At 51.3% G+C, this 27,361-nt stretch overlaps 1 protein-coding gene and 1 pseudogene across 1 annotated transcript in view; one reads left to right on the plus strand and one right to left on the minus strand.

Moving 5' to 3' along the window:
• The first annotated feature begins 2,680 nt into the window (after window positions 1–2,680).
• LOC112473465 lies at window positions 2,681–2,799 on the plus strand (annotated as a pseudogene).
• A 7,285-nt stretch (window positions 2,800–10,084) lies between these two features.
• RTN4RL1 (reticulon 4 receptor like 1) overlaps window positions 10,085–27,361 on the minus strand; it is a 66,169-nt gene continuing 48,892 nt past the window's right edge. The window contains exon 2 of the mRNA XM_015599057.2: window positions 10,085–13,177. Coding sequence (XP_015454543.1) covers window positions 11,853–13,177 — 1,325 coding nt within the window. The 3' untranslated portion in view covers window positions 10,085–11,852. The remainder of the gene's footprint in view (window positions 13,178–27,361) is intronic.

A 27,361-nucleotide genomic window follows, 5' to 3' on the forward strand; every position in this document is an offset into this window, starting at 1 on the left:
CCAGCCCTAGCAAGTGTGCAAAGCCTGCACCAAGTCCCACACGGCAGGGTGGCCAGCTTGGCATCTCATCGATGGCATAGCGATGGCTGCAAACCCAACACCTCCAGGCACCGGGGAGAGTGTGTGGCTCCTCCCAAGGAATGCACATTTGGGCATGCCTACCTGGGCATCGCCGTCACCTGTTACCTGTCCCCAGATGGAGAGAGGAAGCTATAGGAAGACTGGTCCTTGTTTACTCAACCCGAAGCTGCAAGGCCCTGACTGATTCCAGCTATATCGGGCAGGCCTATGAGAACGGAATAGTATGTGGTTAGTTTAGCACTGTTGCAGGTACCTGTACCATTATAGCTATCTGACGTGCTCTTGTCCCCCCTTCCATCCCTCCCCTTCCTTCTCCCCCTTCTCTTTTTTTCTCACTCAGCCTCTCTGCTGAATTCTGCATTGACATCAGCACTTCCAAAAACAACAACAAAGGAAAGTAGGTCACTGGCAGTTCCAGGTTGGAGCTGGGCCCTGGTGCCAGCTGAGCTGGAGGTGCAGCCCATCTCACAGAGAGCAGAAGGACGCCCCAAATTCTGTTTCTGCCGCCTTACAAATGGAGCTTGTCTCCCCTCTGTATTCTTAGCAGGCAGGGTATGTGCACATGTATTGTGTGTTTCGCACTGGCTCACGGGCAGGGTTCCTGCCATGGTACACCGAGGGCAACACTCCGCATGTCTGCTCTGGTTCTGGTCCTGGTCTGATGCTGGGGTTCCGGGGACCTGGGTGACAGACACCCAGTCTCACGAGTGGGAAGTCAACCTGCAAATACATGTTTATTCACACACACGTGCGCACAGGCCGGATGGCGCTGCCTGCTCTGCCCTGTTCCTCGGGGGCTTCTCATGTACTATTTCCTCGGCTCTCTACGGTCATGGAACTCCCAGTTCTCCTTGAAAGATACCCAACACGCTAATTGGGACTCCTGCTATGATTAAAAAGAAATTTCAGATTAGAACCACCATGCCATAGAGCTCAGGAAGAAAACAGCTCTTTATAAACCCAGCAGGAACAGACTCTAGGGGTTTATTTTTTTCTAACTTTGATAGAAACTGCATCTAGCTGTTATTTTGCCCACGACGAGTCAAGTACAAATAGCCACCAGGTAGGGCCAAACCATAAAGAGAGGGGCATTTGTGAGGAGATAAAATTGTAGCTTTCTCCTCTTTTTAATACAACCGCAGTAAGGGAGCTTTGTCTATAAGCCTAGATCCTGCCTTGGGCAGCACCTTTGGCCTCCTGACTCGTGAGATGCCTCTATTCATTCTGGGTCAGCCTTTGCCCAGGATAAAGCTTTTATGAACAGCCGAGGGTGAGGAACACATTTCAATCAAGCTCCCTGAAGCGATTAGCTCTGGAGGTCCCCAGAGGTGGCTAGGAGGAGAGATTGAAGCTGTGGTCAGTAAGAGGCTGGCACAGCAACGAGGGCAGCACTTCTGAATAACTTTACTTGCAGGGCTGAGCTCATCACATTGATACTTTTAGATCTCATTAGCTTGGGGAGGGCCGGCACACATTGTTCCAGGCCCCCTGGGCATCTTACCTTTTAAAGCATCTCCTCTTTTTTCAAGGGGGAAAATGTCTTCCCAACTCTTTTTCTACCCTGACCGCCAGCCCCAAGCACCAGCCCCTTAGTTAAGATTTTAAAACTTTAACGTTCAATCCAAACCCTCCTCAAAAGGAACCATTTGGCTTTATGTAAATAAAATATCTCCTTAAAACTGGCTTCATCAAAAGACCTAAGAAAAGAACATCAATGTTTGCTGATGGAAGAATATAATTGTCTTTAAGAATCATTGGCTAATTATTACAAATAATTGTCTGCAAATAACAGGCAGGTTATAAAGAGGAAGGAGGCTGTGTGAAGGGACTGGCACAGGTAAGCAGGCCCCTTGGCCTGTGTGGGGTGGGGTCGGGGATGGGAGGATATAAGGCAAGGACTGCTCTGCCCAAGTCCTCCAAAACCGTCATTCCCACAGTTTCGGGATTCCCCAGAGCATTAAAATGCCGGAAAAAATTTTGAGGGCCTACCTGTTTGGCCAGCTAGAGACATTGAGAAACAACAAGCTGCTATGCACCCATACCATCAGTTCATTAAAAAAAGATCTTTTTGAGACACGCTTCTCCCTCTCCCAACCAAAAATAGGGACAGGGTTTCAGAATAAAGGATTATCTTTACATTGAATAAATTTGGCTTAATGAAAAGCTCCCTACATTAATGTTTCATTGCAAATCGGTAAAATCTCAATTACGGTCTCCCCTGGTCTTCGCAATGACATTTGGAAACTGCTGTTCCCGGAAAGCTTTGCTTCCGCCAGTGGCCACAGCTTTTGGAATGAAAAGGAAGCAGAGAGCCTAGGTATAAAATGCCGGTGCTGTCTTCTTCAGGTCCTTTTTTCGACTCCCATTTCCTTTGTGTGAGGAAGGAGACATTTGGTCACAGCCAAATTGGTCAAGAATGCTTATTTCCACCACAGACTTTGTAAATTTTCTTGCCCATGTTGCCCTTACAGTCAATGGTGTCAGCTCAAAGGCAGAGCGCCACCTGTGGGGAGGTACAACAATGCCTAGGATTGCCTGAATGTTTAGTGTTCTTAACCTTTTTGAGGATTGGAGGCAAAGTTCTCTGTAGAAACCTACAGTCTACGGCCATGCCACCCTGAAGGTGCCTAATCTCGTCTGAGCTTGGAAGCTAAGCAGGGTCGGGCCTGGTTAGTACTTAGATGGGAGACCATCTTGGAATAGCAGGTGCTGTAGGCGTTAAAAAAAAAAAAAAAAGAAAAGAAACCTACACATTCCCAGAAAGCCTTGCGTCAAATTCGGGATGCGTGGACACACTCCTTCCTCATTCCCCCAACTCTGGCATGGACCCTGGTTACAAAACCTGATTTGGGCTACTATTTCTCATCTTTCATTTCTCAGTCCAATGATAAAATTTACACTAAAAATCCTAATGTTTCATTCAGAAATATTCAAGCAAAAGTGTGACCATTCATATCTTTGTCCCTATTGGAAGTTTTATTATTTTTTTAATCAAAGTTGTTTAAATATAAGAAAACTCTACCTAAATAGGTTAAGAAAATATCAGTAACTGAAAATAAATTTAGAATTGAAAAGGTAAAATGAAGTTATGAAAGATGTTACCACTGGGGAAAACTGGGGGAAAGGTATATGGAATCTCTCTGTACCTTTTTTGAGGGGGAAAGGGCAACTTCATTTGAACCTATATTATTTCCAAATAGAAAAATTTCTTTAAATGGAAAAAACTTTACTAAGACAAATTGCAGAAAGTTATAATACCTCCTAGGATAAATTAATACCTGAAGTAGTGATTGCCTGTTCGTTTTTTAAAGCCAATTTGCTATTAGACAATTTAAAATTGGAAATAAAATGTAAAAATTCATGAAAATATTCCAAACAAGCAAAGCAGATATATTCGACTGAAAATTATTACGACAATTTTAAGTAAATTTTCCAAATGAACAAAAAGAAAATATAAATTCCCAGCTTAATCTCAAGGTTCACAAAAAGCTCTGAGGCAAGACCAAAAATCAATGACGGGAAATGCTTGAAGCATGAACAATTGTAAAAAATGCAGCAACTTGAGGGGGGCAGCTAGGAAGGTACCCACGTCGTTATGTCTGTACATAGGAACCCCCACGTGGTTCTTGCAGGCCTGATTGTCACCTTTGACTCACCCTTTGCCCACTGTCTTCCTTTTACATGGCGGGAAGAATGGTCCTCATGGTGCCATGCAGGAGGAAGGATCATGGGGCTAGGTCTTCTTTCTACGCCTCACTGTTGAGTCTACTGCACTTTATGTGAGGTCTTTTCAGAAACAGGAACCCAGGTACAGCTGTCAAGAAACTGGAAAACACCCCTGGCCAGCTGGGAGTTTCCTGCTACTGCATACCCGTTCTTGGTGAGAAGGAAGGCAGAGAGCAGGACATCTGCCAGCAACTTCAGTCACCAGGTTGGTGACTACAGTGACCTAGTTTGGGAAAGCTTAAGGGGTCAAGAGAGCAGAGACACCCTCTAGAAAAAGCTCCACGTTCCTCTCCATGGCGTTTGCAGATTAGTTCTTCTAAGCCTGAAATTCCTGGGGGTGGGAAGGAAGAGCTGAGTCCCCTGAGGTGGTTGCACTCTGAGCCCCGGGTTGCATGGTATGGGGGTCTCCACTAGCGGCAGCTGGGCCTGGGAGTGTCCAAAGCATTTGGATCCCTTCTCCTTAAGGGATGGAAGCATAGGGCTGTGCTGGGGAAAAGCCTCATCTTAGACTTAATAGCTTGGGTTTGAATAACCAGGAGGCCCATTTCTTCAACTGTATAAAGGGAATTATAATCAGATCTCAGAGATGACACTTCCCAGTTTGGTTGTAGAGGTTATGTCTACGAGAGGACCTTAAAAACCTGAAATACTACCCAATTCTAAGTTGCTTTTTCATTTTCACTCATCACTGACCTTAGCAGAGGAAATGGATGAGGAGGGAAGATCTGTAAGGAGATAGGGCGGTGGCCTGGCTGAAGCCTGTCCCCGGGGCTGAAGTGGGTCAGTGATTCTGAGAGATAAAGCTGATATGGAGCAAGAAGGCCAAGAAGGGGGCGAGAGGAGAAGCTCCTGCAGCTCCTAATGGTGGGCATTGGGGATGCTGAGGCCACTGCTGGACCCAGTGTGAGGTTGGTGGGCTTGGCGAGAGGAGCTCATAAGGCAGCAGGAGTGATTGCAGGGAGAACTTCCCCTGCAGGCATCACCTGTGAAATTCAGAGGGAAAGGACGTCGGTCTGTGGGGTGGTGGGGAGGAGATGGGGAAGAACGCATCAGAACAGGCCTGGAATTAGAGGCGGCTCAGAGGTGTGGAGTTTCTGTGCCTATAGAAACTTCCAGCCAAAACACCCAGTCTCTGCCTTGTCTCCCCTCTGTGGGCATGGAGCTGAGAGCAAAATAGGACCCACCAATGTGGGTCTGCCCCTCTTTCCTGATGGACACTGTTGAAAGCTGGCAGAGGTGCAGGCAAGGAAGTGAGCCTGGTGCAGCGGGGGAGTGGCTCTTGGAAAGGGGGCTGCTGTGGTAATTCAGAAAAGCCTGCACCTTAGACTTGCAAAGTGCCAGACGCCTGATGGCACTTTAAATGCCACAGATAAAACAGTGAGAGACTCTCTGGGTAGCAGGCAAGACAGGGAGTCAGGGACCTCAGGGCCTCTGAGGCTCAGACACTGGGATAAAGAATAAAAACACTTCAGAGACCCCTGTGACCCAGAGCACAGAGGAGTTGTAGGGGAGAATGACAATGTGGCCCAGCTGGCCCAGAGCTCAGAGCTAAGAGGCACATGCCCAACAGGCATAGTGTTGGGAGATTAAGGGCTCGAGGCCTCTTGGAGCCTCCACTGCACTGGGAGCTGGACAAACGCTTTCAGGGTCAAAGCTTAGGGGGAAATGCCATGGCAAGGGCCCAGACCAGAATCTGCCCCTCATCACACACAGGTGTCTCTGATGGATGGTCACCAGAATGTGAGGAAGGCAGGACTTGTCCCACCCCACTGCCCCTCTCCTGACCACATCCCTTGTAATCAAATAAAGGGGCTGCTCCCGACTGGAAGGCACGCTTCTCACGGATGGGCACTCTTGTTCACTGTGGCATCTTAGGGCCTGGCCAGGGCCACGCACACGGTGGGCAATCGAATCTGTGGACTGTGTGGATGTCCCACACTTGACCCCACAAGGGACAATGTCAGGAAGTGGTGCTTGAGTGATGTGTGTGCACATGTGTGCAAAATGGCTCTTTCTCGCTATTGCGCCCTCTTGTCTATCTGCATCGTTCCCTGCCTCTCGCTCTCTGGCTATGTAGCTGCCCTATAGGGATGAGCTTCCTCTCTCTGAATGACACTATATGGGTGTTCTCTGGGATTTCACTCAGATTCCACCTTCCTTTGACCCTCCAGTCCACTACTAACCCCGCCCCTCACAGTTCTTCCTTTGTGGGTTTGTCTTGCTGGCTCCTCATCACTGAGAAAGTCTTATTTGGTGATTATATCTTGAATCTCTGCTTGGAGCAGTGAGCAGCCAGCTGGACATCTCAGTCTCCAGTCAGCTGCCATCCAGAGTGCACCACTGTCCTGCCCCTGATGGTCCCTGAAGCTGGGGGAGGGGGTTAATATGGTGCTGGTCGCCTTGGAGGCCTCCCACCTGTTTAGGCCCTGAGCACTTGCATTTCCTTCTTCCTTAGAGTTTGTCTCCTGGGAAATGGTACTTACAGAGATTGAAGAGTTTAATACATTTCTCACTTCCTCTCCCTTTTCTGAGGCACTGAGGGGGAGCAGCAGAAGCTGTCACTGGCACGCCCCCCCCACCCCGAGATGCCTGGGTGAAGGAGGGGGTGGCTTGGAGCCTCAGCCAATTTGGAAAGCACTGTGACCCAAGCACATTTTGTAGCAGCAATGTCAAATTCTGCTGTTCAGGCATGCCATTAGTGTGCACGCTGCCACACAAAAATCGGTGACACAAAAGGCACAGCCTTCCCCACCCTCCCGGTGCTTAGAAACTAACGGCTCTAATGAGAGATGAGAGCTGAAAGGAGAGAGATGGGGGGCAGGCCACATCAGTGCAGGCTGGTACCGGATCTTAGAAGAGGCTGACCCATTTCTTTTGGAGGTAAGGGGCCTTGCAGACCAGCCCACTGAAATGTCGCTCGAATTAGCCACTGCTCCCTGCACAGTGGTCCCCTCTGTCCTCACTCCTCCCTTGTCGCTCTCAGAGGAAGCTCGTCAACACAGCACTATAGTTACTCTCTTTTCCCTTTCCCCCCTGGGGCATCCTTGGTCCCTTCACCCAATGGACTTTTTAGAGCCATAAACTACCCTGAGTCTAGCAATCCTCTTCAAAGAGACAAGCAAGGACAGGCTGAGTGAGAGTGCAGGTGGGCGTGCGTTGCGCCAAGCCTTCCTTTTTCCCCTAGCTTTTTGATTATGCTGTGAGTTATTTAGCCAACAATAGATGTTTATGCATATTTTTTAGACCTTATATTTATTAACAACCTGAAAAGTGAGAGACTGAGAGATTTATACTGAAAGTGCAGTGAGTTAAAAGGGACAATTTGAGGAGCAGAAAGAGATATTGAGCATAGAATTATAAAGAGTATTTTAATGCATAATCAAAGGTCCTTGAAATATTTTCCAAGTAGACAGAAAGTAAAAGAAAACTGGCCCTTTATGAGCTGAGAGTGGTGAATTGGTGACAGGGGATGGAGTCATGGCTGATGGACTAAACTTCTACTTAAACGAAGGTGAGGCCAGAGAGCCAGGCTAGGAGGAGAGAAACCAAAAGGCAACCACGGCCAGGTCAGGAGGCTCAACAGTGGACGTTGGCTGGAACCCTGTCAGAGCGACACTCGCTCCTGGTCAATCAAAGAATGTGCACAGAGAAAGGCTGGTGTCCTCTAGGTCAGTGTCAAATAAGGGCACGAGAAGCTGGGTCCCAGAGGTGGGGAGAGCCTGGGGGGATGGTGACAATACCAGGAAGGATTTGCTGGGAGCTTCTGAGGCACCAAGGCTCCCAGCCAACTCCAGGGAGCCCTCCTAGCAAATCGTTCTCTCTGACACTGGGGCCTGTAGCTTGTCCTCCAAGAAACCTTCCTGCCCCGCTCCCGCCTGCCAACAGGCCTTCTGGAACCCAATTCATCATGGTGGCAGAGTGCTGGGTGATTAGTTAGGTGATGAGTAAACATTTACTAAATGGGATTCTTGGCTCCCTGGTAATAAACAGCCCTAGCAGGAGAGAAAAAGGGCGAGATGCAGTTTGAGGGGTTCTGGGGATCACTGATAGCCAGAGCTGGCACATGTAGAGGTCGCTGAGGGGGTGTCTGGGCAGTTGTGCTTGGAAGCAAGGAGATGGGCTGAGGGCTGAGCCCTGTGCGGATGGAAAAGGAGGGAGCGCAGGAAACAAAACGGCTATGGGATATATTCTGAGCTTGGAAGCAGCAGGTGTCTGGGAATGGGACTCTGGCCCAGAGAGTGCGCCAGCTTGCTGGCACGAGGAAAGGGTCTGGCTGAGCAGAAGCGGCAAGTTGCGATGATGAAACCCACTGTTGAGGAACATTGGCAACTGGCAGGGACCACGTGCTTGGAGGGGTTCTCAGGGTGCGGGGTAGGGCAGAGGACCCCAAGTGTGGGGGGCATATCTCCTCTTTTGAAGTAGAATCCAAGTCCCTCAGAAGGATCCCTGAGCCCTCCCCTTGCCAGACTCTCTCCCTACGCCTCCACAAATGGCATTCCCAGCCCTCAACTCACAGCTCTTTGCCGATACCTCAAAGGCGATGCTATTGTATGCCTCCAGCCCTCTGCCTGGGATGCTCCCAACACTCTTCTCTGGCCACCTCATTCTCTGAGAGCCATGGACTAGCATCCCCCGATGGACGCCCTCCCTGACTGCCCTCCCCCCAGGTGAGTGTCTCACTGTGGGGGGTGGGGTGAGTCCTAACAGAGACACCAATTCCACTCTAGTTTCACCAATCCCATCCTTGTTTCCACATTTAGGTTCTGAGCTCCTTAAGGAGAGCCATGTCTTCTCATTTATATGTCCCCAGAGCCTGGACCAGTGGCTGGCACACATAGGCCCTTGATCAGCAATTGTCGAATGAAGGGTAGGGAACCAGCCAAGTTCTGGAATCATGGCAAGAACTTGTAGGGACTCAGACCACCAGTGGCCACCAAGCACCCCTCGTAGGCCTCCTAGAGTGGAGGGCTGTGTGGCCAGAGGGGAGAGAGGCAGAAGAGGTGATGCCTCCCTCCCTGGGGAAAGTGCTGACTGAAGATGGCAAAAGGACTGGCCCCGTCAGGAGCAAAGGAATGGCCTCAGCCCCTACAAGGACAGCAGGATTTCGGGGGCAGAAACCCACACCTCCCTGCCCTGAACCACCCAGGAGGTGAATAAAGGTGCCTCCCCTTACCCCCTGACTTGTCAACTTGCTCTGACGTTTTGGGCAATGGTGTCATTGTAATGGTAGTATGTGGTGAGCTACTGAGTGACAAGTGATGTCATCCACAGGAGAACTGCTTTTTCACCCCTCTACCTCTTAAAGAAAGCTGCTAAAAATAAACTTGGCGTCCTGGGCCCCTCTGCCTTGCCTCTAATAACTGTCAGCAACCAGAGACTCCTCTGCACTTGACAGAAGAGGATCATTTATAAAACATTAGCATTTCTCGTTCCGACATTTCACTTCCATATTACAGGACTTACTAAGTGTTTTTAAAAAAATTTAATAAAGTGCTTGGACTCTTAATTTTCCCACTGAGGGCTTTGCTGTCTAAAGTTGGAAATGAAATCAACAACCCAACAACATCCTTGGGCTCTAAGGGACAGCCAGCCCTGGCACTGGCCTGGGTAAGAGCAGGTGGACCATCAGGGAGCGACTGCAGGCCAAAGATGATTTGTTCTACCCTCACCAGATTCCCTTTAGTGCCCATTTCAAGCCTTGTACAGAGGAGGAGCTGTCCATACCGGAAAACATAGCCCTCCTCCCTTCATCTGGGAACTCTTTCCTTTTTATGAGGCTGGAGAGGTAGGTACAGTCTCCAGATCCCATTTATTGCTGTCTGAATCGGTCCCTGGACTCCTGGAAACTCCTCTGGGCCCAAGGAACTAACAGGTCCTTTCCAGCCACCCCGAAGCCCCCTAAAAATCAAAAGCTCAGCAGCTATTGGTGAGGCCCTGGGAACAGACAGGGAAGGATCCAGCTAGCCTGCTCTGGGGAGAGCCACAGGGATGGTGCCGACCCAGCGCAGCCAGAGTGTGGGAAGTGAGTCATGTTCTGTGCAGGCGAGGGAAGAACCATGGAACAGAGAACAAGTGTGTGTGTGTGTGTGTGTGTGTGTGTCTGTACGCATGTGCACATGCATCCCAGTGAGTCAGCATGCCTCTGCCCCATAAGGCTCATCCTGCCAACAAACATGCTGTGTTCTCAGAGCTGTGCCTGGCCAGGCTCGCCCACCCCACAAAAGCCTGGGATCTGCCACCCCTTCAGGAATGCAGGGTTAGGAAATGAGAAACAGGGTTCTTGTCCAAGAGAAAAATTTTTTTATTGTTATTTCCCTCTCTTAATTAGATTCAGTGTTTCTTGCTCCTCACACACATCCTCTCTGGTGGGAAATTCAGGTTTGTGCAAAGCGCAAAGGAGATTGTGCCCACCCGGGCCCCAGCCAGCAGCATGGCCAAACTTGACCAGAGCCCCTGTCTCCTGTCTGGGCTTGCCTGCTCCATTCCCTGCACATCCCTGCTCCCGACCCCTGAGTCTGGCCCCCCGACATCTGCCCATCCCTGGGCATCCTCAGAAGGGTCAGGAAGGATGGGGCCTCTGTAATGCAGAAGTGCCTGAGATGGTTCTTGAAATGCCCTCACTGTTACCCTTCTGCTAAAGCTACCTGATGCTTTCCCTCCTGCCACCCTACAGAGGGCCCGTGCTAGGACACCCATCAAAGAGCTTCAAGGAAAAATTCAGCAACTGAGCCGTACTGGAGGCATGAGCTCGTGCCCAGAGTCTCCCTGGCCTGTCCAGACTATCGCTGGCAACATGCTAGGCTGACGACACTGTTGAACTAACACTGTGAAGGCTGCCTCACCCAATGGCCTAAGAAACCCAAAGCTCCTTCCTTCTACTTCTCTGCCCATCCAGTCCCCAGGATCTGGCTCCCTGATGTCCGACAAGCTGCTTCTTGCTTCTCACCCTGATACAAACAGCTACTATAGTGGGGGCGATGGTACTTTGGGGCAGCAGATGGGTTTGTGTTGCATATAAAAACAAGGTGATGCTCTAAATATCTAAGTATATTGGTCCCCTGAAGTGATTCTTGCTGCCCCCCTTTTTCCATGACCTTCCTCACTGACCATATACCTCAGGCACCTGGCAAGCCCAAGTTACATGGGGACTGTTGTTGCAGGGATAAAAATCCTATAACTCTTTTCTTGCTAGAAATCACCAATACAATCCTTAGTTCAGCAGATATAGTTTTCCATATAGTTTATAAACATAAGACATACAGTTTGGTAAGGGAGTGGGGTGGGGGACCTGTGCCTTTGTGTGTCTCTCTCTCTATATATGTATGTAAAGTGTGTATATATAAGTGGACATAGTTATAAAACTGCACCTCCTGTGAGAACCTCATTATACATGATGAAGTTCTGAATTTCAGCCTCTGATGATCTTTCCTTTGGTAGTTGGTTCATGGAGCCCAAGGTCTGGGCTGGGTCTGCCAGGGTTTCCTGAGACATCAGGAATGAGAGGCATCACCTCCGAGGGAGGGGCTGAAGGTGGCACACTGTTAGATTCAGGGCAAGTTGACGAAGTGGCGTCAGGCAAGAGCCAACATGCCACCTGCACATGTGCTCCAAGATGGCTGGTCATCCCAGACTCTTGGGTGAGCCTCATCTGTTCCTCTGAGTCCTGCTTCCTCCAAGAATGGCAGGGGGCCTTCAGACCTCTCCAAATGACTAGGATTTCACAGAGCCAAGCTCCCATGGGGCACTGTTCAATTGTTGCTAATGAAGGATTCGCTTTGAGCACGTTAACCGCCTGGCTGGGTGGATGCTGTCCGTGGCTGCTGGGAAGGGGCTGGCTGGGACAGCTGGGTGAGGTGTGCTAATCCCCTCCAGCTTGGGTCTGTACACTTTGGGTTTATAATTTACGGGGCATGGCCCAGACAGCAGCCGAAACCTTTATCAGCCTCTGCCTGAACCCCAGCAGATCCTCCACTTATAAAAAAAAGAAAAGAAATTCTGTTCCTTGGTGGACATGTGGCAGTGCTGGGTGCTGGTGCCCTGGGCCCTCAGCGGAGAGTGACCGCCAGCCCCAGTATCCAGGCCAGGATTGAGGCTCCCAGAGAACTGCCCGAGGAGGCCTGCTGCACCCCACTAGGGGCACGAATGGGGGTCCTGCGGGCACACTTGCCCTTCCTCTTCGGGCGAGCGGTGGGCATGATGTCAAAGCTGAACTTGTGCTGGTAGTCCGGGGCGTAGTCCTGCAGCTCATGGGCCTGTTTCCCAGCGCCCACCTTCGAGACCTGATTGCGATTCCTGTGGCTGGTGCAGTTCTTGCCTGGCTTCCTGTAGCCTGTCCGGGAGCCAGGCAGATGGCCATGTGGGTGGCCCTTGTCCCTGGCGGAGCCACGGGGTGGGTGGTGTTCCTTGCGGGCGGCCCTGTCGGTGGTGGTGAGCGTGTGTGACTTGATCTGGTGCGGGGATGCTGGCCCCGTGCAGTTCCGGAAGTCCTCGGCACTCAGCAGCTTCAGGTCCTGCCCCTGCCGTGGCCGGGGCGACACGCAGGGGACAGCAGAGCTGGAGCCACGGAACCTCCGAAGCCATTCCCACAGGGAGCGTGCCCTGCAGCCACAATCCCAGGCATTCCCGTTGAGGCGGAGGAATTCCAGGGCCCCCAGGGGTGCCAGGCAGTCGCCCTGAAGCTCGGAGAGGCTGTTGTTGAAGAGGAAGAGGGTGGTGAGCCGGCGGAGGTCGTGGAAAGCCCTGTGGTGGACCCACTGCAGCTGGTTCTCATGTAGCAGCAGCCGGTCCAGGTTCACCAGCCCCCGGAAGGTGTCCTGGCCCAGGCTCCACAACTTGTTGCCATGGAGAAACAGGTGGCTGAGGTTGACCAGGTCCACAAAGATGTCGTCCTGCAGGTATTCGATGTGGTTGTCCTGTAGGTAGAGGTACTGCAGGCTGTGCAGGCCGCTGAAGATGCCCTCAGGCAGGGCACTGAGCCCGCACTTGTAGAGGTAGAGGGCGTGGAGCTTCACCAGGCCTTGGAAGGTCTCAGGTGCTAGCGTCCGCAGCTGCCGGTTGTCACCAAGGTCCAGCTCCTCCAAGTGCACGAAGCCCTCGAAAGTGTTGGGGTCGATAAAGGTGATGTTGTTGGAGTAGATCCACAGGGTGACCATAGCGGGGCTGAAGTGGCCCTGCTGGAGGAGAGTTATGCGGTTGTTTTGCAGGAAGATACGCTCGCTGTCCTCCGGGATGCCCTCGGGGATGGCGGCAAAGTTGTGAGCCTGGCAGCTGACTGTCATGGGTGCCGGATAACACACGCAGTCCCGCGGGCAGCCGCTTCCCAGGGGCAGCTCCCCGGCCATGAGCAGCAGCAGCAATTCCACACAGCACCCTGTGGGGAGAGAGCACAGCCAGGTCAGAGCTTGCTTGCCGGGAAGCTGGAGGTAGGAGGGGGCGGGGCCGGACATGTGACCCTTCTTGCCCAGTTGGCGCTCTGTCCTGTCTGCTGCGTTCAGTTGTCTGGGACAGTGGTCCTCTGAGAGACTGGTTTCTGATGAGAGGAAGGCAGGGGTTAGACCTAAGCCAGGACCCCATCTAGCTCCCCACGCCTTGTCCCACCTCTACTGGGGGTTCTATCCCCAGTCTGAGATGTGAGGTAAGGTTGGAGCGAAGGCTCTGATTCCCCTACATACGCCCAGCCTCCAATCCCCTACCCCCACCCCCTCAGGCTCTGTCAGCCCTGCTGGGGTCGGGGGTCAGCCAGCTCTGGTTCCTGTCTCAGCTCTGCCACTTACTCACAGTTATCCGTGTGAACAGACAGCAGTGCAGACTCCTAACCAAATAAGTATCTCATATGGAGTCCTGAGGAGTCTCTTTATTGAAATTATTCCCCAAAACAAGTGAAGCATGCATGCGTGACACCAAAGTTCATCTCAAAAGATGTCTCATTTACAGTGCCTCTCATGTCCTCTAACGTGTGACACCCCTCGTGCCTGTTTCCTCATTTCTAAATAGTAATAGTTGTCCCTCGCTGAGCTATGAGGATGTACTGAGAGGGCACAGGTGTTAGAAGGGCTGGGGGAGGCACCAGGGCTGATGAGCTCTGGGGTCCATGAAGCTGCGAGGTGTTGTCTGCCCACCATTCAGGTCCACCTCTGGCCCCTCCCCTCTCCCTACCACGCTCTGGCTCCCAGGCTGCGGCGGCAAAGCAGGCCTTGCCTCGTGACTGTCCGGAGCGTTTCCTCTGTCGTTTCCCTCTAATTGGGCATTAATTAGGCATTCGTTAATGGATCCTTAAAATAATTTATTTTCGGATGTGTCCAGCCTGTGGTCGGATAATAGCCCCGTGCTCATTATCGGAGCAGCCTCATTATGGACGATAGTCATTACCTGCCTTTTTCCAGGGTCGCGGCTGCCCCTCGTGGCCCAGCAGGCGCGCCAGTGTTGGGGGGACAGGCTCCAGGCTCGTCACTGCCCGAGCTGGCCTTCTGCCATTCCCTTCCAGCATGGCCAGCTGGGCCTCTCAGGAGAGCCGGGGGCCTGGGACAGCTCGGCCAGTCCTTCCAGCTGTGCCCAGAGTGTGCAGGATGAGAACAAACCCTTTCAGCCTCTCCCGCCAGCCCTACTCCCAGCCTCACTTCCGCGGCCCAGCCAGGCCCCCAGACCTGCTGCTGCCCCAGCTGCCTGCCCAGGATTAGGTGGGCCTCCCCACCACTGCTACCCCCTCAATTCTGGTAGAAATGACATCGTAAATAAATGACAGCTCCCAGCTACTGGGAGTTATGGGCTCCCAGAGAGTGGCAGCTGCTTTTCATCCTCCTGTAATCACCCGGATTCGACCTAATGTTTCCAACACATAAAAAGCATCATACATAATTTGGTTTTTGCATAATTGGGTTCAGTTGCGATTTTGGAGCAACTGTGACCTTGGTGGTGGTGGTGGTGGTGGTGGTGGTGGCAGTGCAGCTCTGGGGACCCTTTCTGGGCCAGGTCATGTTCTATTCAGCCCCTGTAGTACCTTTGGTCATCGTGACCGCTGGATGGCCTGCAGCCTGCAGGCCAGGCCCAAGGCTGGTGCCTCCTCAGCCTGTTCCCCCTCTGTAACATGAGTAGGAGATGGTCGCCATGCCACTCCTTCTTCCCATGTGGAGGCTTGGGTCTGTCCTCCAGCTCCCCTCTGCCCACCTCAGTCTGGCCAGGGGACCCCAGCCCTACAGGGATGGCAGGAATGTAACAGGATGGGAGCCTGGACCCCAAACCCCAGCTGACTCTTGGGGAGGCTGCCCACTGCCTTGAGCCTCCAACACTTAGGCCTGGGAAGAGGGCCCAGCCCACACTGGCTGCACCTTCTAGAGCCTGACACTCCCTTTCCCCATTCAGCTCTGCTCCTCACCCCTGCCCATGCTGCTGTCTTCCGGGAACCCTGCCCCAGGGAGGGGTCCTCCTGCCACTCTGAGGGAGCCCAGGGTCCCCTCCTTGCTCAAGGGAGTTTGTGATTCTCACTGTACTGACGGGACAGGGCCATGGCCATAAACTGTACCTGTGGGATACATAGTGCCATACCAACCACCCTACCTCTAGGGTCCTACAAAGACAAAGGTATTTCCTTCCCTTAAGTCTGGCAGCAGAGAGCTGCTCACGGCTCATGTGAAGTGGGGCGGGATGAGCTGGGGCAGGCTCAGCACTAATACCACTTGACATTTGTACAGTTTATGGAGTTGACAAAGTGCTTCTGTTCTCACTCCCCTGATCCTCAGAACTACCCTATTGGTGGGAGGGAGAGAGGTTCTCCTGCTCCCTGACCTAGGATGGGGACAGACAGCACTTCTGCCTGTAATTGTGGCTCTGTCTCCTTAGGGCTCCAGGATGAGTTTCTCTGAAATGATCCCTAGAGAAGCTGGGGGGGCCCAAGGAGAGCCACATCTCTCCCTTAAACAGGTGCTCCCAGGGGATGTTGGGGCACTGGGGAAACCAGGTGAAGATCTCAGTTTGGGTGAAAAAGCCGACTGCCCAAAAATCTAGCTGTGAGCTTAGCAGCTGGCAAGTTAACACATTTTGGCAGGTGGGAGGGGTCAGAAAGTAGGGCCTGGGGTGAAGGCAGGACCCAGGGCAGGAGCCCAGCCAATGCTTGGAGCTGCTTTCCATCCTTCGGTACTGCCTAGATGACAGGGGACCCATGCCAGGGAAGCTGCCCCCTCCCACTGGGCACTGGGGGTGGGTCTCAGCTGAGTCTGCTTCTTCACCCTGGAAGCTGGTCCCATCTCCAAAGCCCTGGATCCACCCTCCCAGCCAACCCCACCTGCCTCTGGCACCCCCTGCCTGAGCTAGCGGGTGCTCTGGCCCTGGACTGTCGCCCTGCCCGGTTCCTTCCCAGGGAGGCTGGCACTGCATTGCCAAGCCTTCTCATGTGCTCCCTCCATGAGGCCCATGGGAACCCCGACCCACTGATTGCTTATTAATGCACTAACAAGGAGGTTGGTGCCTTTGCTATGCATTTTAAGATTGCAAGTTAGCAGGGATCCAAGTCTCCATGTAGGAGCCTTGCACCACCTCCCATCAGTCTCCTTGGCCCCCTCCTGGGTAGGGCAGGGGTTGCTCTGACTGAGGGGGCTGAAGAAAGCAAGGCTGGGTCTCTGTCACTCTCTGATCTTCCTCAGGCTCTCCTTCCTCCTCCCCCTCCTCCTCCCCCTTGAGGCCCTCAGGATCCTGCTGGCTGAGATCCCAAGGCCTGTTTATGCGCAGACCTTGCCTTCCTCCTCCTCCTCCTCCTCCTCCTCCTCCAGGGGCATGCACCAGACTAACTGCTCTGCTTGGCTACTCTCGAACTTCTCGGCCTCACACACATCTGAGTTCCCCTGTGTCTCTGCAGCCTCATTCATTCTTCCTCCATCCAACATTTGCTGCCAGAGTCCTGGAGTGTCCGGGGTCCCAGGGTAGGGAGGGGCCCAGGATGAACTGGGAGGATCCTTATGGACTAGCAGATTGGCAGGATGGGGTGGATGTCTCATAATACTACACAGTCTGGGCAGGTGCTGGGCCCAAAGTAGGCATCTGGGGGTGGGGGTGGGGGAAGGGGGTAAGGCTCCTGCTGCCCCATGCCACCTCCTCCATGAAGCCCTCTGCTCCCCTGCCAGCACAGAGGATGTGCAGAAATGGAGAGCCAGTATTGTTTTCATGTCCTCCTTCCTGCAAACCCCAAACTCCTCATCTGCTGGGCAGGGACCTGTGGGGGCAGGGGTAAGTGACCTGAGCATGGGCAGGCACCTGACCAGTCCACTCAGCAGCCCACTTATTAGATGTGTTTCTGAATAGTCCCATGGGGGCTGAACCTGGCAGGATGGGTGGGAAGAGCATTCAAGGTAGTGAGCACAGGATGTGCAAAGGTACTAAGGTGGGAAAGCAGATGGCAGGCCCTCATCTTAACCCAGCCCCTCTCTCAGCCTCTAAGTAGCCAGAGATCTCAAAGAGGCTATACAATACCAGCTCAGTTGGGCAGGGAGAACCCAGGGCTGGCAAGACCAGAAAGCTCCTCACTGCCACCAGCACTGACAGGGCCCTTGCCCAGTCCCAGGGTAGAGTGCCAATGTGGAAGGGGCCCTACACCTTCCTCACCCCTGGCAGCTGGAAGGGAGCTGAGCAAGGAGAACCAAGCCCTCAGTCTGTGCTAGTTTCTTTACATGGAATCCTTACACCATCCCCACCCGCCATGGGTGCCATATCATTTGATGGAGTAGGACACAAGGCACACAGAGGGAAGTGGTTGGCCAAGGCCGCGCAGCTGGGGAGCCAGGCAGTGGAGCAGCCTCATCTGAGGCTGGTCAACCCTCCCTGGCCCCAAGGTCTCGGGCCTCATCTGGACCTGAGTCTTGACATCAGGTAGTCCCTAAAGGGGGTCCCCCTCCCTACATCTGCACAGGGACAGCCTGATGGACTGGCATCCCCATGGGCCCCTGGGAAGGTCTGTGGGGCTCCCTGAGGCTTGGAGACTGGTCAGCCATGTGGTCAATTCTGGCTCTGCAGCCTGCCCTCCCCCTGAGCAGGGCAGAGCTCCCCTCTGCCCCAGACTTGCCAGATGCTCCTCTCTAAGCCAATCAATGCTAACTGAATGGCTCTGCTGGTCAGATAATGGCCTCAGGCCAGGCTGTGCTCATAGAGCTACTGGCGCCTCAGGCCACTTGGCACCGTTCCTCTGTGTTGCACCCAAGCGCAAGCCACTTCCTAGTGAGCTTTCTCCCTTCCTCAGCCTGACCCAGCCCCAGAGACAAGGAAGCCTGCCAGGGCAGAGCTGGGCTACCTGCCTTGGCCCCCACTGCTGGACATGGGGGAATTGGGCAGGGCAGCCGATGTCTCCCTGTCCCATGGCACAAGGCAGTGGCATGAGCACAGGCTTTGAAGCCAGAAATCTGAGTCTCAGCTCCTCAGATTAGTAAGCCTGTTCCCTTGCTGGTGTGAGACTCATTTTCATCACCTATAAAATGGGTACAATCCTTTAAAATTGCAGCCTGGCCCTCTGTCTGCAGACACCTGTATCTATCTGCTTCCTTCATATCTCCACCTGTAAAACACAATCTGTCCAAAGCTGAGCTGCTGTTATCCCCTGCCCCACGAGCCTCCTCCATCTCAGAGGAAGGCAGCTCAGCTCCTTCATTCTAGCTGCTCAGGCCAAGAACCTCAGTCATATTGACTCCTTTCTCTCTCACGTCACACCCAATCCGTCAGAAATCCTGTCAGCTCAACCTCAGGACCTATCTAGAATCCATCTGCTTCTCCCGACCATCATCCTGGTCTGGGACACCATCGTAGTTCCCCCGGACTATCACAATAGCCTCTGAGTGGTCCCTGTGCTCGCACCCTTACCCCAACATCTCTGCTGGCACAGCGGGAAAAGTGTGAGTCAGAGCATGTGGCCCCTCTGCTCAGCCTCTCCATGTGGCTTCCATCACGCTCAGTCCTTACCTTCCCCCTAAGGCCTTACCGTGGCCCAGAGGCTGCCTGCCCTGGGCCCGCTTCCTCTCCTTCTCTCCCCGTCACTCCCTCCCCCAGCCTCACCTTTCTCTCACAAGCTAGGCACTCCAGCCTCCAGCCCTGTGCACATGCTGTTCCTTCTACCTGGGGCACTTCCCAGGATATATCTGCAGGGCTCCTCCCCTTACCATTCTGGTCTCTCCCTGCGTCCCCTTCTCAGTGAGGCCTTCCTCAGCAGCTGATTTTAAATAGGTCCCTTCTGGTTGTTTTTCCCCATTACATTCATCTTCTTCTAATAAATGATATCATTTACTTATGTATCTTGTTTATTTTCTGTCTCCTCCTAGGAGGACAGTGATTTTTCTGGTGTGTTTCCTGCTGTACCTCCAGGGCCTAGAACAGTGCCTGGCACACAGTAGGTGCTCAAGAAGAAAACCTTTGGGCCCGCTTCACAGTAGGTGTTCAATGAACATAATGGTCCTTATTAGTACTGAGGCCTCCAAGGTGAGAGCAACTCAGCCTTGGCATCCTCCCAAGAGCCCCTTGGCCATCGCAGAGGTGACAGACAGTGAGGAGAGTTCTGAAAGGGAGGATGTTCACCAGACCTGCCTGAGGCAGGAGCGAGGGATAGTTAGGGGGGCAAGATGACCAGCACAGGTTTGCCTGGGACTCAGGGGTTTCCCTAAGACTCAGCACTTTCAGGATTAAAACTGGAATGCCCTAAACAAACTAGGACAAGTTAGTCACCCTACCTGGGAGCCAGGACTGTACCCTCAACCCCCATCCCCCGCAAAAAATCTCTGTATGTAGGAGGAGGGGACAAACAGACAGGCATGAAGCATGAGTTTTCTCCAGACACCTACACCTCAGGCCCAGTGCCTGCAGCCCAGATGCAGTCCTGGGCCCAGATGGAGCCTGCGTGTGTGAGTGTGTGTACCTGTGTGCACGTGCACCTCTGTGTTTATGTATGTACATGCTGTGCACATGTGTATGCATAGATCTGAGTATACATGTGTGCATATGAATACACATGTCTGTCTCTGGAGACCATCAAGGGGGCCAGCAGCCAGGCCCTTTGATCCTGCAGCATTCCTGAGCTCCATCCCCGAGCATGCTGCATTATGTACCCACTCCAGGTCCCTCCAGTACACCAGGATCACTCTTAGCTAGCAAATGGGCAGCCCCTTATTGAAATAACCTATTAGCTTTCATGTGCTGCACCCAGTTCCTTGAGCAGCCTGGCCAGGAAAGCCATGCTAATTGGGATGCCAGATCCCAGGAGGTCTTGTTGAAGAAACCTCAGGCTCCCCTATTTTCTGCCTATCTGTGTCTACTGCCTCCTTGCTGTGGGGGGTCCTTGCATGGGAGTGGGATACTGTCCGGGATGGGATGAGCCCCAGAGGGGGCACTTTTTAGCTGGGCCACCTCTGGCAGGTCACTAAACCTCCAAGGCCTCAGTTTCTTATTCTGGAACTGGGGTCAGGGCATCTGCTTTACTGGGTATTGGAAACATGCAGTGAGGCCGTGCCTCTAAAATACTAGGGGGGGCAGGGCTGCAGGGAGGAGCTCCCCAAGGGTGATGCTTTGTTTTTCTGCTATTATTAAAAGGGAGCTGCCGCCCATCCCCTTAGGGCTCTCCCCAACCCCCAGGGAACTCTGGCTTTCACCCCTCCCACTCTGGTTCTCCTAGACCCAAGAGGCTTGGCAGAGGGACCTAAGAGATCACATTCTGAGTCAGGGCTCAACCCCAAGTTCAAGTTTCCTGCTAGGCCTTGGCTGCCCCCAAGGCACAGCAGGTGGGGACATTGTCTTGACCTCTCTACTTTGTCCATCCCCATTTGGAGCTGCCGGCTCTCTGCAGGAAGCCCTGACCATGTGGGCTCTACCTTCCTTCACCTTGTGTAGCCACCCATGGGGCTCATAAAATGTGTCATGTGTTATTCAAATTTGCTCCTGGGTTTGGGGACTCCAGAACCTGGGCTGTGGCAGCCCAGACTCCAAGGCTGAGGGCCAAGGGCCTCTGAGAGCCAGCTCTTCCTGGGAGGTTTCAAGAAGGCTCTGGGCCCCACTTCCTCCCTCCAAACCCTGTGGAGCCAACTGTCTGTCCCTCCAAACCACAGCAAACTATGGACCCACCAGCAACCAGACAGGCCCTCTGAAACCAGAGTGGTATCTTAGGTGTGTTGAGTGGGGCAGAGAAACCTCTGTGGAGATGGAACAGTCCTCAGGGGCAAGTGTCTATTGAAATCCCTGCCTGGGGGCTCCTCAGGAAGTGTGAGGGGAGGGAGTGGGGTAAAAGCCTACCAAATCCTGAAGGCCCTGGCACTGGGCAATATAAAACAGAAGTTGAAAACCAGCTTGTGAGAAGAATGCACAGAAGTCTCTGCAAGAAGCCCTTGTTTCTGGTCCCCAGGACAGCCACCCCCTCCTTGGTGTCAGTGAAAGATATTCGGAACTCACATCTGGTTATCGATCACCCCATTCTGAACCTGTCCCCCAGCTCCTTCATTCATGCAAGAAACAGCTCTGTGCTTGGTGTTCCTTCCTACACACAGCCTATATTCTAGCTGGTAAAGGATTAAACAAAAAGAACCAGAGAAGCCCAGATTGACAGAGGGTAGGTAGGGACACAAGGAGGAGGTAAGATTGAGATGAATGGAGGGACCGACGTTAGCTTGCGTGCTCATGGAGGGCCTTTCTGAGCAGTGACACCTGAGTTGAAACCTAAAGGATAAGAAAGAACCAAGGAACAGCCTTCCAGACAGAGGGAACAGCAGGTGGAAAGGCCCTGGCACAGGACTGAACTTGGTGTGGAAGAGGGAAGAGGGGCAGGAGACGCAGTCAGAAATGCAGCAGGCAGGACTTCCAGGGCCTTAAAAGCCTTGCTAAAGAGTTTGGCTTTAATTCTGGATGTGGCAGGAAGCCACTGAAGACCTTGAAGTAGAAGCGACATGATTGGATTTGGGGAGCTGTTTCTGGAGCATGGATTGAGGGGGAGAAGGTCAAAGTAGAGAGGGCTGTGGCTATTATCTGTGAGAGATGTGGATGACCTGGAGGGAGTAGGGGCTATGGAAACAGACGTGGGGCAGTGGACAGATTGAGAAATGTCTGAGATATAGAACTGACAGGACATACAGATAAACTAGTGTGAGGGAGAGGGGTGGGAGGTCCACAGTGTGACTCTGAGAGGATGAGGGACAGTGAGACTGGAGGAGCTAGGAAAAAAGCATAGGGGCCAATAAGAGCTTAGTTTAGGACATTTAAAGTCTGGAAAGCCTTACAGAGATATTTACTTGGTGGAGGCTGGGTGTACAAAACCAGCGCCCAGAGGCAAGCCACACACTGGGGAGTCATAAGCATAGAGATGGTATTTCAATACGTGGGAATGGATGAGGTCATACACGAGAGTCAAGAGAGAAGATACAGGATTGAGGCCTCTGGCAACACAACAATTCTGAAGGATTGTAATGGAGAAGGAATGGCCATTGAGGTCAGAAGAAAGCCAGGAAGTGTGATGTGACCCAAACCAAAGGTGTTTCTAGAAGGAAGGAGGAATCCACAGTAGTGAGGGCTGCTGAGAGATTACGTGAGGACAGAGATGTGTCCAGCTGATCTGGCGTCGTGAAGGTAATTGGTGATGCTGGAAAATCTGTTTCTGTTAGAAAGGTGGGGGCAGAAAGCATACTGAGTGGGATGAAGAGTGAATGGGAGAAGGTATTATGCTAAGTGAAATAAGTAAGAGAAAGACAAACACCATATGATCTCACTTATATGTGGAATCAAAAAGACAAAATAAATGAACAAACAAAACAAACAAACTCTTCGATACAGAGAACAAACTGATGGTTGCCAGATGGAAGTGGGGGTTGCAGGGATGGGTGGAAAAGGTGAAGAGATTAAGAAGTACAAATTGCCAGTTATAAAAACAGTTGCAGGAATGTAGAGTACAGCACAGGGAATACAGTCAATAATATTATAATAACTGTATGATGCCAGATGGGTACTAGACATATCATGAGGTATATAAATGTCTAATCACTATATTGTACACTTGAAACTAATATAATATTATATGTCAACTATAATTGAAAAATAAATTTTTTTAATGTAAAAAAAAAAGTAAATGGGATATGTGGAAGGGGAGACATCACTGTTATCAGTCAGAACAGACTAGGGTATGCTAATGTAACAAGTGACTCCAGAATCTGAATGGCTCTCAACAAAGGCTGGTTTCCCCCTGAGGAAGGACAGTTTAGGCTGTCCTCAGGGATCTGGGTGGAGAGTGCATCCTTCACCAAGAACGCTGCCAGTCTCCTGGCAGAGGGAACAGATGACATCGCCAACTACTTATTGGTTCTTACAGCTTTTGTTTCAAGTAATACTAGTCACTTCTGCTCATGTTTCATTGGTCAAAGTCAGTCACATGGCCCAGCTCGTCCTCAATGGGATAGGGAAGAATACTCCCAGGGGAGTCAAGGAGCAGCATATGTGAGCATCCTGAGGCCACTCTTCCAGGAAGTTTTGCTGTGAAGGGGAAAGAAAAACAGGGCTGGACCTGGAGAGGGCATAAGGTCCAGGGAGGTTGTTTTTTAAGATGGCACAAACTATGAGTCTGTTTGCGTGCTCATGAGCATGATTCAGGCAGAGAGAGAAAAAATGCAGTCGGAGTGAGAGGGCCAGAGACAACGTGATCCAGAGCTCCAAAGAACACCTCCTGTGCTGTAACAGAAGGGGATGTGGTACACACAGATGAGATGATGGAGTTAGCCTCCAAGCACTCGTGTTTCTCCGTGAAGTAAGGGGGGGTCATCAGCTGAGAGTGAAGGTAGGGAAGAGGGTGGGAGTTTGAGGAGAAAGAAGACAGACTGAAGCAGGCATTCCATGTGCTGGGAAATCAAACTACCCTCGTCACAAGGTTTGTGAGGACAAGGAAGTAGATGTTCGAAACTACAGGTTTCCAATGCCCACTGCCCCAGCCTCTGCCCAAACTCTCTTCCCCTCTTGCTGGGTGGCTGGGGCTATCTGGCTCCTCCAATTAAGTCTGCTCATGTCAATCCCTCATTGACAGGGCATTGGCTCAGCAAATATTTACTCCGCCCCTTCCTCTGGGCCAAGCACCATGCCAGGAGGGCTCTGAGGACAGAAGATCCAGTTCTTGGCTCCCACAAGCTGACAGTCTTCCCCAAATGCCTTCAGAACAATATGTTGTGGACATTTGTTGCTTTTTTTTTTTTCCCCGCCACCTAGCTACTAAAGCCTCTTCCTGTATTTTGGGAAATCTCCTAGTTAATGTAAATGAGCCCTTCCCTCCCTGTGAAACCTAAAGAGGTCAAGCTCTTACTTCTGAAGCCTCCCCTGCAGCTTGGACAAGTCCCATGGCCTGGATTCAGCCACTCAACACACCTACCCCAGACTCAGAACTAAGAGTTAGTGATGCAAGCAAGCAGGGACCAAGCAAGACCCATGCTTACAAGGCTGGAAGCAGTGGCAAAGCCAACAGGGGTAGTAGTTATGGTGGGAACATTGGGGGTGCAAGCTTGGAGGTGTCTGCCTTTATTTGGAACATTGCTCCTGGGGAGCCCCTTCTGGAGATTCTATGAATTACCCAATATCTTATAAATAAATCTGCTTTTTATTTAAATTAGTCAAGGCTGGTATCTGTGGCTTGCAAATAAGAATCCTCATTAGTGTGAGGTCCCTCAAGCTTACAAGCCCATCTATGGTCTGGCCCTGCTCCCTTCATTTCTGCTTTCTCCAATTCATCTCAGATCAGAGGCTTCTCACTCCCTTCACCCTGCCTTCTTGAGGACACAGCTCCCCAAGTCCTCTTGGGGGACTATTACTCCCCTATGACAGGTGATTCAAGAAGCAGGGCTATCAATCAGTGGCCAGACTCGGACAATGAGATCCTCCCCCAGGATGTGAACCTGAATCTGAAGCAGAGTGACTCAGTTGGAGCTGTTTCACCCTTGTTGGCCGTTCTGAGGACAATGCCCCAGTAGTTGTCTCCACCAAGACAACCCAGAGCCTCCCTGGTTCCTGCGCTCCCCAGTGTTTTGAGATGTTCAGTTTCTCTTTTGGGTCCCATTTTCTTTCTGTAGAGGTCCACCCGATACCCCTTATCTTGGCTATCAGGATCCAAATTTCCTTCATCTATCAGGTAGCCATATGCTCTAGTGCAGGTGTCCCCAACCCCGGGGCCATGGACCAGTACTGGTCCATACTCTGTTAGGAACTGGGCTACACAGCAGGAAGTGAGTGGTTGGCAAGCAATCAAAGCCTTATCTGTAGCCACTCCTGAGCATTAGCATCACCTCCTCAGCTCCATCCCAAATGATCAGGAATTAGGTTCACATAGGGGCACAGGTCCCTGGTGCCAAAAAGGTCGGGAAGCACTACTTTAGAGGAGCTGGACTTCCACCCAGCCCAGGAAATGAGTCTTCATTCCATTGTCTATGATTGGTTTAGACAGGAGCATGTGATTCCATTCTGACCAGACAGTCACAAAGACAGTCTCCTGAGGCACCATCTTTTGACCTCGAGGGGACCAGGCTAAAGGCCAAAGCCAGCTCAGCAAGAACTACAGAGTAAAAAGATGGAGAGAAGCTGAGTCCATATGACCTTATTGAGCCAATCAATCCTGAGATCTGAAAACTTTTTTGTATATGACATAATAAATCCTCTTCTTGTTTTAGCCATTTTGAGTTGACTTTTCAATTACTTACAGCCCAAGTTGTCCTAACTAACACATCTTCCAATGAGTTTCTTTTTTGCTTAGTAAGCCCAACTAGATTTCTCTCATTTATGAACAAAGAAGTCTAACTTACGTTACATGGTAACTGCCATGACTCAGCTCAGATAGGACCTGCTTCAGGAGGCCTCTCCAGACCCTTCCTTCTGTGTCAGACCCTCCACCCTTCTCGGTGCTCCCTCCTCTCATAGCACTCACCATTCTCTTAAAGTCACCTGCCTCCACCACAGGTGCAGAACTGCTGGGGTATCCTGTCAGTGCCTGATACATTAGAGCTCATCCATGCGTATCTGGTGAGTGAGTGAATGAATAAATGAATGAATGAATGAATGAATGAATGAATGATTTGGCTGATGTAATTTTAGCCAAAAGCAAAGAAACTTGGTGCTTTAGTTAGGCAGGTGAGCTGGCCTTATTGTGGGTAAATGTAATTATACAATAAGTTTTAGCCACCGAAGACCCCAGGGTAGGAACTTCATACCTAAGAGAACAGATGAGTTTAACAGGCATTTCAGGCCTCACCTCCCAATCCTCTCTTTGACCCCTCTGTAGAATCTCTCCTGACTGGCCACTTAAGACATCCTATAGGGAATGTATCTCTGGTGTTCTGTGTTTTAAACCGAGCAGTGGGCTCAGGAATGTCAATTTTCTTATTCTATCTTATACATACATACATACATTTTGATGTATGCATTTATTACTATTTAATACAAGAAATAAATCAGCAAAGGAAAAAAAAAATACCCTGTAGAGTTTAGCTGAGGACCTCAGGTCCCAGGCCTTGAATTGCTTCCTTCTCCCTGTCGGCCTGAGTTCTGCACTCTCTCCGGGGGCCCACTTCTGGCCAGCCAGCAGCACATGACAGCCTCTGGCCCCAAGCCAGGTTGCTGTGGCCCAGATAGCACTCAGCACAGGCTTGCCGGTGTGGTCCCCAAACCCTATTTTCCCCCATAAGGTTTTTCTTTAAAGTTGCTCTTCATCATTTGTTTTAATTTTTAAATAATACATGCCAATTGTGAAAAAAGTATAGAAGTAAAAAGGAAGAAAAATCACCACAATCCCATTACCCTTGACAGCCATAGATAATGCCATGCTGTACTTCTTTTAACACTTCTTTCATTTATGTAGGAATATATGAAATTAAATAAAAATTTTATTTAAAGCAATAAAATTAGGAGCATGATATATATGCAGCTTCATGTCTTGCAGTTTTCTGCTTAACTTAGGCCATTCATTCATTCAGCAGCTCTCCAGGTGCCTACATGTAAAGGCTCTACACTAAGGCAGCCATGGGGAGCCCAGCAGGCAGAGTGACCCCACCCACCAGGAGAGCACAGTCTGATGGGGAAACAGACACTCATCAAATGGTCACAGTCATATATAATCGTGCCCCATGAGGAGGAGTACAGGGAGACAGATCCAGGTAGCTGTGAGAAATGTGGGGGCCTTCTGGCCAGCGGGGGTGGGAAGGTTGGGTGTTTGAAGTCTGAAAAGGACTCCACTGGGGTGGGTGGGGATTCCAGGCCAAGGGAATAGGCCAAGGGCAACACAGAGTTAAGTAATAAAAGAAGGCATGATTTTGAGAGACTGTAGAGTATCTTACTGTACAAACAGACCATAATTTATCTGCGAAACATTTAGATTTTCTCATTTTTTATGTTATAAATTATCTTGGCAAAACTGGTAATTTAGTTGCTTCCTAGGATGGCGACTGGAAGCTCAGGGATAAGGGGAACTTCTCCGTAGACCTGTCGGGAACTTTTGATTTAGTACTATGCGAATGTACCTATCTATCCTTTTATTCTTTTAAGAGTCAATTAAATTAAAACTAAATAAAGTTGGAATGAACATCTTTATGCA

Source organism: Pteropus alecto, unplaced genomic scaffold (assembly GCF_000325575.1).
Source record: "Pteropus alecto unplaced genomic scaffold, ASM32557v1 scaffold98, whole genome shotgun sequence".
In the NCBI taxonomy this organism is placed as follows: domain Eukaryota; kingdom Metazoa; phylum Chordata; class Mammalia; order Chiroptera; family Pteropodidae; genus Pteropus; species Pteropus alecto.